This window comes from Palaemon carinicauda, chromosome 19 (assembly GCF_036898095.1).
Source record: "Palaemon carinicauda isolate YSFRI2023 chromosome 19, ASM3689809v2, whole genome shotgun sequence".
NCBI lineage: Eukaryota > Metazoa > Arthropoda > Malacostraca > Decapoda > Palaemonidae > Palaemon > Palaemon carinicauda.
Window position 1 is genome coordinate 23,512,594 of NC_090743.1, and position 9,958 is coordinate 23,522,551.

At 34.3% G+C, this 9,958-nt stretch overlaps 2 protein-coding genes across 3 annotated transcripts in view; both read right to left on the reverse strand.

The window, feature by feature from the left end:
• Window positions 1-1,060, reverse strand: part of LOC137658519 (rhomboid-related protein 2-like) — a 12,902-nt gene extending 11,842 nt beyond the window's left edge. Inside the window, exon 1 of one of the 2 annotated variants that reach the window (XM_068393296.1) lies at window positions 932-1,060. The gene's annotated coding sequence lies outside the window, so the exon portion shown is untranslated. The remainder of the gene's footprint in view (window positions 1-931) is intronic. The other variant, XM_068393298.1, reaches the window with a different exon arrangement.
• A 1,779-nt stretch (window positions 1,061-2,839) lies between these two features.
• On the reverse strand, window positions 2,840-6,779 carry LOC137658928 (tropomyosin alpha-1 chain-like). The gene is made up of 5 exons (XM_068394043.1): window positions 6,495-6,779; window positions 5,276-5,461; window positions 4,365-4,549; window positions 4,163-4,280; window positions 2,840-3,610 (listed from the first exon to the last, which is right to left on the reverse strand). The coding sequence occupies exons 1-5, from the start codon at window positions 6,774-6,776 to the stop codon at window positions 3,404-3,406; spliced, it is 978 nt and encodes a 325-aa protein (XP_068250144.1). The 5' UTR covers window positions 6,777-6,779; the 3' UTR covers window positions 2,840-3,403.
• Between the last annotated feature and the right edge of the window lie 3,179 nt (window positions 6,780-9,958).

Below are 9,958 nucleotides of genomic sequence, written 5' to 3' on the forward strand. Positions count from 1 at the left end.
ATAATCAAGTAGTTCACAGCTGGACAAAGGGCTCAGACATGTCCTTCCACTCGTGTCTGTTTATAGTCTTACTTTGTCAGTCTATACCCGCAAATTTTCTTAGTTTGTCAATCCATCGTCTTCTCAACCTTCCACTGCTTGTTTTGTAGCATATATATATATGTGTATTGTATTAAATACCAGTACAAATAAAAAATCAAATGAGTTATTATTTTAGAAGTGACCAAAATCATTAAATTTATTTGAGTGTCATTCCTTTCATTTTAGTCGTTAAATCTGGTCGCCACCAACCACACACCATAAAAATAAGTAAATCGTCTAAAAATAAATCAATGTTGGTAACGTGTTCGCAATTCAGGAAGGATTACGCAATGTGATTCTATTTTGGAATTTTGTGATTTGTGTGTGTTTTTTCTATTTACGTCGGTCCCGAGTACCAATAGAAGAGGGGGTTTAACTGTAATTTACGGTCCTTGACTTAGAAAAATTCGTTGATGAATCTTGCAACCGTCGTACGAGTGGTTATTGTTTTGAACGTGTTTCGAGAGAGAGAATTTAACCTAACATAGCAGAATTTTCTTTGACCATATATTGGTCTTCCATATGACCTTATACGTAACTCGGTATGCTGTAACATTCCCAGTGTGTGTGTATGTGTGTGTGAACGTCCTATCCCGCTTTGGAAACAGGAATGTTATAAGTATTGTTAGGATTTTATTTCATGAGATTTAAGAAAAAAAAATCTTTATAATAGTACGTTGTGTGGCCTTTCACTTGCAATTGAATTTTCATCTAAAAAAAAAAAATGCGTTTTTGTGAGTGTTTTCTGTCAAAGAAATATATCTTCCTATAGATATATTTATGAGTAGAAAAACTTCATGTTGAAGAGAATATTGCCTGCTGCTTATGTTACACGCTAATGAAAACATACCTTTACCCGCTGCTCCAGTAATTTCATGTAACTAAAGAAATACGAAATGCGCAGAGGACATCTCACATCCACAAAGAGAATAAGACTGAAGGGACCGTCATTAGTCATAGGTAGCATGTGCTCTCTCTCTCTCTCTCTCTCTCTCTCTCTCTCTCTCTCTCTCTCTCTCTCTCTCTCTCTCTCTCTGTCTGTCCTTCGCTTTCCTCTTCGCTTATCTCATAGATAAGAATCTTATCTAAATTCACTGATAACTTAATCTCTTAGTCTCCGGTTTACCCTATAGTTGTCGATAATAAACACTTATTTCATTGCTTTTCACAGGTAACTTATTCATAAGGAATTTATTCGATTACTGGTGTCAAGTCAAGCTTTTTACACTTCGTAGTCTTTAGATATTTAAAGTTTTATGACAACTAGTTGTTGCTCTCATCTGATTCCTAAGATTCATTATAAGTTTCACTGATGACTATGGAAACCTTGATGGCTAATGGTATGTGATATTTTAGAGGTCACCCTTCCGAATTCTGATCAGACCTAATTTGTTATCTTGTTTAGCAACCTTCGCTTGCCACGTGATTTCATTTCAACTACGGATAGCTCTGATCGGAGACTTTACGTCTCATGCAGAGCTGGAATTTTGTACTCGCTTCCATTATCCTAGTCATAGATAGGTCATCGACCTGTTACTTCAAATCTATTTTTGTAATAACAATTGACAATGGTAGGGACTATCTTGAGGCCCTTCCTGGCCTAATTCTGAAGAAGACAAGAAAAAGTGAAAAAAAAAAATGTGATGAAATGCTTCTCCAAAAGAGGAGAAATTAGTATAAAAAAAAAGCATAAGATGGGTGAAATGCTTCTTTCCCTCAACTGTTTGGCTTTGGGATTCTATAATCAAGTTTTTTTTTTTTTTAATTAGTTCCTCATGTTCTGTTTTTATTTTCTTTGGGTTTTGGCTAGAAAAAGCTTTTGTACATGAACAAATCTGCTCCAAGATTTACTGTAAAAATTCACATCATATTGAATTAGCTTTGGAATTCTCTCTTAGCCTCGATTTTACTTATACTTTTAAGACTGTTCCTCATGTTCCCTGTTCTTATTTTCTTCAAGGTTGGGCTAGAAAATGGCTTAAGGTTTCTCTTCCCACTGGCTCTTGTAAATGAAAAAAATTGCTTCAAGATTGACTGTAAGAATTCAGCTCCTATTATAACTGCCAGCTGCAACAGTAAGTAGAAAGCCTGGTTAGGGTACATGTTAATAATGTTGTACTAATAAACAATCTAATATACCAATAACACTTTTGTAATAGAATTGAGAAAGAATTATCATCTATCATATATTACCATATATCTTTGGAAAGGAAATAAAGCATTTTGTGAAAAAAATCAGTTTTATTAATTTAGATCACACTAAAGATTGTTTTCAACCAAAGGGAAGATTATCTTCACATTACCAAAAATAGCTGTATCGATTTTGCTGTTTAAAAGACTTAAGGCTTTATGTACGTAAAATAGTGTCAACTCATGACTAAGTTGCCTAATATGAAAAAATATCATATAAGAATATATTGGATAACATTTTATAAGTCGTATACAAAATATCACATTGAAATTAAGCCTAATTATCTTTCACATAAATGTTACGAGAAAAAATGGAACTCTCGATTTAATCTACATAATTTTATTTTTGTCTTTTCGTAAATTAGATATGTACTCTGTGGAAGGACATTAGTCCAGTTAACTATCTTTTGTCTAGTTAGATGAAGTGCACTCGTTATGGATGATAATGATGAAATTTGTATATCAGAATAAAAAAAAAAAAAAGTGAAAATTGGTGCTTAGAAATCACTCTAAAATATTATTGGTTTGAATGCTTTCACATAAATATCAAATTAAACTTCAAAGATAATAATGATATCCTATTATCCTTATTTAGTTCAACTTTACAAATTGTCGTCAAAATAAGAGAAAATAGGAATTAACGACTATTACTTTTATGGTCTTATTGAAACCCATTGCTTATCTCACCAGAATTGTGGAATGATCTTCCTAATCGGGGAGTTGAATCGGTGGAACTTCAGAAATTCAAAACTTGCAGAGAATGATTTTATGTTGAACAAGCTGACATGAGTCTCTCCTTATAGTTTATACAGTATCTGACGGATCAATTTTAAGGCTATTACTAATCTTAAGGTATTTTATATCAATTATTCATTACCTCTCATGTAAAATATTTCCTTTCCTTACTGGGTTATTTTTCCCTGTTGGATCCCTAGGGCTTATAGTATACTGCTTTTCTTACTAGGGCTGTAGCTTAGCTAATAATAATAATAATAATAATAATAATAATAATAATAATAATAATAATAATAATAATAATAATGATCATCATCATCATCATCATAATACATGGCGGGTTTCCAAACACGAGTTTTGTGAAGGGAGTTCCCCAATGAATATTATCACGAACCCCCTAAATCTGAATTGTCGGTCGCTTTCCGTGCATCTTGTCCAGAATCCTTTGCTTGACCCGACGGGCGTAAGCTCTCTTGAAGGCGGAGTACCTGAGGTCCTCTTCTTTCATCTCCTCCTCTCGAATGGCTTCCTGGAGTTTCCTGTCGTTGATGTCCTGGATTTCCTTCAGAGCTTTCTCCCGGTTCTGCAGTTTGACTTTGTTGCTCTGTTGAGAGGGGGACGACACTTGTTTAAGTTTATAAAAGGTATGGTTCCATGTTTATGAATCACTATCATATTTGTTTACTTCCTAAACTGTACTCTTTCCACTCGTATAAAGCAATTCTATCAACTTTTCAACTGTAGTTTGTTTTTAGATTACTAAATCATGCATTTCATTATATTTTTAAACTGCAGGATTTTTCTAGAGTGTAGGGGCACCCTACATCTGTCCTTTCCCCCAAACACCCTTATCATCATCACTCTCATCACTTTGGCTACCATGTAAGACACCTGTCCTTCCTCAAAGACAACCTTAATATCTCTTCTTAACTCTTGAGCAACCTTGTAAGACATCTACCCTATCCTTCTAACAACCCTACTAGACCTCCATCTCATACCTTGAGCAGTCTTGTAAGACATTTGTCCATCCCTTCTAAAAAGAACCACAACCGAACTCCCTCTAACCCCGTGAGCAATCTTGTAAGACTCCAATCCCATCCTTCAAACAACCTTGTTAGACCTCCTCCTTCCCCTTAAACAACGTTTATAGACCAACCTCCATTTTCCAATGTTGCTGGTGCCTTTCATGCAGTTGGTCCGAAAGTTCAATATCCTTACGAATATCGACCAGTTTATTTCTGACTGCAACCCTTTGACCAGCACGTTCTACACATCTGCGTAAGATAAGAGATGGTTTAGTTTGCTGGATAAGTCTGATGAGTAAAAGATTATGTGGTGATAATCATCATAATACTTACTGTTTATCCAGATCTTTCTTGAGTTTCTCTTTCTTCTCGATTTTCTCTAACTTTTCCCTCCATTTATCTTCTTCGTACTGCTCTTGATTCTGGATTACCCTTTCGGCCCACTTTGCGTCGTATTCTTCTTTGTCCCTTATTCTCTCTTTCTTCTCCTGCACTTGGACCGCTCTTCCAGCTAACACCTGTTTGAAAAGGAAGTCTTTAGGTAAGATTTGCATCGATGTTTTCTAATTACAAGGAATCATTGATGTGTTTTCAGCAACTTTAATTTTAATACGATGGTATTGGTTTGTTAATTATCTATCTAATTTATTGTATACACATACACACGCACATACTCAAGGCAACTTTATGCCTTTCCTGAAATAAAGCTCATGTTAACGGAGAAAACTATCATTATTTGTTTAGCTAATAGAAAATGTAGGGGAAAGAAGAAAGAGGACAGTTAGCCAGCTAACCATGGTAGAGAATGGTTCGGAAAGTTAAGTACAATATTAGTAAGAGTAATGTGAAGTGTAGTTTAACCACAATTTTATTTATATAAAGGTACACTTTTCTTGTTATGATTCTAAAGTTAGAATGGTGAGGAATGTGTATCAGAAATGACAGTATAATTTTCGATTGCATACATAATACAGACAATTGTACCTCATGTATGCATTCATACAATTACACGTCAAAGACAATATTTGAGGAAATAACTAAAAAATAACATAATTCACAGAGCACAATTAACGAGCGTAACAACGTCAGTCTATAAAGGCTTATTGACACAGACAAACGTTTAATTGTATCCCTGACTTCCTGACGCCACAGATGCTCACTCAGTCGTGACGTCATTGAACCTCACGCAAAGTGACGTCCTCGAACCTCACACAAAGTGACGTCATCATAAGCGACTGACTGACCTTAGTGTGGATGCGCTGACCTCGCTGCTTGGGCGTGATTGGCTGAGTGGTGGGAGGGATGTAGGCCCTGGCAGTTCTAAGCAAGTCCTTCCTCCGTTCCGCTTCTTCCTTGAGTTCGCTGAAGCTCTTCTTAGGGGCATCTCCTTCCGAAGGAGATTTTTCGGCGGATACCTTGTTGTTCTGCAATTGTAAATGTTACAAGTAACGACCACATAGAATATAAATAGCACTAAATGTTTTCGAAAGATTTAAAAAGCAATTATTTATAATTTTAACTTTAACAAACTTTAACTACAAAACCCCTTGAAACATTTCATTATTAGTGTGTAGGATGTCGGTGATGAGATATTCTTGCATAACTTTTCGCAAAATACTGAATTATATTTTAAATTTATGTGTAGATTTTATTAGAAGGTTGAGTTAGAATTATATGGAGCTTGATGCATGTCTTGTATAACCATAATAAACTAGTGTACGCAACCGTCAAAAATGACGGCTAAATATTTAGTTAGAGATGCACACACTCACACGCACCCCGCTCTCACCAGGGTATGACTAACACCCCCCCCCCCCTCCTCCTGCCCGAGGGATGGGGAGAGCTAAACGCTTGGAGGAAAAATAATTAATCCTCCTAGGCTAAACGTGACTGGATATATATAACCAGACACTTTCTCTTTATTATATAGAGTCTCGAATAAGTTTAATCAAATTCAGGCATTTAGCTGACTATAGGAAATGTTGAATTAAGCTTTAATATCGGAGGTAATGTTTGATTGATTAATTTTTAAGTCTGCATAGGTTTCAATGAATGCATGTTTAAAATTTCTAAAATTTTACATGTAACTTTCACAATCATCGTGTAACTTAAGCCTTTGTAATCAGAATATAATTAACTTGTAGGCTACATCTTTTGTAAATAAAACTCACGCAAGAAATATTTCGAAAGTAAAGAAATAGAAGCCTAAAAATATCTTTATAAAATAATGGCACTTCCATAAAGACACGAGCAATGTTGTCGTCTCTTTGATTAAAAAAGACATTGAATTCTATTTATATATTTACTCTAGAGAACTCAAACTAATGAAAAAAATATATTTCTCGATGTGATTGTCATTGTTTCTGAGTGCATAGTCACAAGCTAATACATAAATTACAAAGTGAAAAGATGGAAGATGCAAGAGGAAAAAGGAGGAAAAAAAGTGAGCACTATGGAAAATACCTCTCCAACGGAAAAATTATGCAACTGAGCTCGTAGTTTTTCGATTCTCTTCCGTATAACGGCATCCTCTTTAGCTAAGATTTTCCTATCTTCGCCATCCTTTTCTTTGCTCTTCTCATTTCTCGCCAGTTCCTTCATTTTGTTCTTTTCATGCTCCGATAAATGATAGGCCAAAGGTTGGTGGCTACGTCGTGTAGCATCAACAAAATCTTTCCTACCTCCCTTTTCTCTTGTCCATTTTGTGATCTTGGTGGCCATGCAGCCAAACGACGCTGTTGCCATGACGACGGGGACGCTAATACTGTCGCTGGCTCCAGACAACTGAGAATCTGAGATATGCAATGAAAATGGTTTAGGAACGCTTCGGTAATCAATATTTCTATCATTAATGGGTAACCATTTGGGTTTTATAACTTACATTAACGTGATGGTGATCTTGATTTATTTGATTGTGTTTTGGACTGAATTATATGCCGAGGTTACATGAAGAAAGCTCGAATGCTATTTTTTAAATTGAGCGCCAACATTTGAAAGCAGTTCTCACGTAAATCCTTCAAAGCTATAAAATATACTTAGTTTACTTTCCTTTGGCAAAGTCCTTGGCACTTTGGGCCAGTCCATTTTAAGAAATATAACCTAGATTTTTATTTCTAGTCTCCCATCAACATCATCCATTTCCTATACGGTACAAATGTTGCTCTTTTAAAGCTTGTGATATCAGCTTTGCTCTTTCTCTCATAATATAGTATGTGTAATCCTTGCATTCAAGATATTTATCATTGGTGTAAAGCAAGTTAATGTTTCTTGGTTTCTTGTTGATATTTGTTCATATCCAGGGGTTAAGGGTGTTATTTTTTTCTAACCATTCATGTGATTTATGAATTAAACAATATGACAATTCATGATCTTCGATTATAAGAGCATGGGTGTTGTATAAGCCTGTCGTGACACATAATATTGTACACTTTCAGATAATGATTTCCTTGTATTCTTCCTTTTGTTTTCTTTAAGTATTCATATTTTATATATGAGAGATCTAATTCAATGTTGTTACTGTTCTTAAGATACTTTATTTTGATTGTTTATTACTCCTCTTGTAGTTTATTCCCTTGTTTCCTTTCCTCACTGGGCTATTTTTTCCTGTTGGAGCCCTTGGTTTTGTAGCATCTTGCTTTTCCAAATAGGGTTATAGCTTAGACTGCAATAATAATAATAATAATAATAATAATAATAATAATAATAATGATAAAGCTTATTATAATTATTGATTATTGATAATGATAATAATAATTTATTATTATTATTATTATTATTATTATTATTATTATTATATTCTATTGTTTCTCGAGGTTTGGTTTGTGTGTAATTGAGATTTTATCTAAAAACGTTTTGTAATCGGCGGGGAAATCCATAAACTATATGGTCCAAATTATTATACTCAATTGGTAAAACCAAAGACAGCTTTATACACGGCTCTGGGTACAACCACACGACTGGGCACGGTGCAAACATTATTACCAACCTGATGATTGCCCCGAACGAGTGACGATGACGTCAGAAGCACAAAAAACCTAAACCATGGCCCTGGCAATAAACAGTGATACCAGGTCTAGCATAACCCTATGGTGTCTTTACTCGTTCATCGAGCTAAGTTGAAAACTTATGCCCTTTAATGGCCATTCAACAAGTTTGGGCTTATTATTATTATTATTATTATTATTATTATTATTATTATTATTATTATTATTATTATTATTATTAGAAGTAAGGCTGTTGTCAGTGCAGTCTGATATTTCCATGGCGGACAGCAAAATAAAAATCAAGATAATGAAAACGGTATTGAAACATCGTAAGTGCTAGATTTAAGAATTAAGAAGAACTGCAAGGGAAATCCAACCAATCAATGTAAACATTTTCATGATGGGTATGTTTAACAGGCTTTAGAAATGACAGTACATTGAGAATGGACTCCACCCCTTTTTGCAATATATTTTTAGAGATGGTACAGCCATTTATAGCTATGCAGATATGCTACATCCTGGAATCATGCGTCTTCTAGTGTCGTTGTTCCTTATTCGAAAATGGCGGGAAGTTTTTTGCCAGTCTTGTTCCTACTTCTGACGTCATCTGGTCTCTTGTCGTTCCCCATTGTGTTCTGGTAACGAAGTTTACAGAATGGGCGAACATCGCGATATATTTTGAACAAATGAAAAACTAATAACAGTTAGGATTTAGCGTCTGGGATATTAAAAATTTTGCATGAAGTGTGTGAAAAACGAATCGGTATTATAACTTTTCCTTCATGATGTTGATGGTTTTAATGATAACCTTTTTAGTGAATAGGCCTATATTGAGATGTAATTTCAACATTCATCTGTTTATCACCTTAAAACAAAGAATGAATAACGTGATTATTATTATTATTATTATTACTATTATTATTATTATTATTATTACGAAAACTTTCATTCATGCACATGGCATATAGATGGCAGGACAGGTCTTAGAATAAAAACTAATCATCCACATAAATAAAGGCCTACAGTAGGCCTATATAAAAAAAATCAGAAACGATAACTCAGTATTAAACAGTAATTTTCACCAATAGACAGGGGAATACAGACAAACAACAACATAAATGAGAAAAACAAAGCAATGGTATAATACTCTTTACAGAAGAGTAAAAGAAAATTTAAAGATCAGATAAATGGCATTTGAACTTTATCCTAAATCCTTTATCTTAAATCTATTAATATCTTCATGAAATGTGTCGTCTAATAACTTGGCCATTTCATTTTGCGTATTTAAGTTTTATTAAGACGGTTAGAATTTTGTCAGTTAATGCAAGTCATTTTTTTTCACAGCTTCGATATATTATAAGTAATATATTTCATCATATTTACAAAATGCTAATCCATCCTTAGTCTTGTATATTGATCACAGTGTTTATTTCGTATTTCTCATCTTATTTTTTCTTATTTACAAACAATTTTAATGCATGTTTTATTTTCTTAGTTAGATTTTCCACATTATTTTTTTAAAGAGACACCGAGCAATTGTTTTCAGTTTTTTCATTATAGTAAACGAAATCTCACTGGAAATAATTTATTGTAACTGGAAAAGAACACAACGCATGCGGTTTTATTTCCTACTTTCCCTTTGTGTTCCTTCTTGACTGACCGCTATCTGAGTTGCCATTAGTGAATTACATAACGTTTTGCAATAGTACGAAAGGGAACTTATAAGAAATCATCAATTTTAAAACTTTTTCCTCTTTATATTCTGTTTGTATAAATCCCAAGCGGTCCGAGCGAGGACAGTAATTTGTCCGTGACCCGTTGAACTTGAGGTAGGAAAGAGTGGGGTTGGGGGCTTATGATAGGACACAATGGGGCTGCTCCTCATGGGGAAGGTGGTAAATTTGAAATCATGGTATGGGATGTCCAAGAGTCAATAATAACGGA

Bases quoted from the DNA above. Each gene is read 5' to 3' on its own strand.
- LOC137658928 (XM_068394043.1), bottom strand. From the start codon at position 6,776: ATGGCAACAGCGTCGTTTGGCTGCATGGCCACCAAGATCACAAAATGG. The intron at 4,550-5,275 runs GTCAGTCAGTCG...CTTTTCAAACAG, and splicing joins GTCAGCGCATCCACACTAAG to GTGTTAGCTGGAAGAGCGGT. The intron at 3,611-4,162 runs GTTGGTCTATAA...CCCTCTCAACAG, and splicing joins AGCAACATTGGAAAATGGAG to AGCAACAAAGTCAAACTGCA.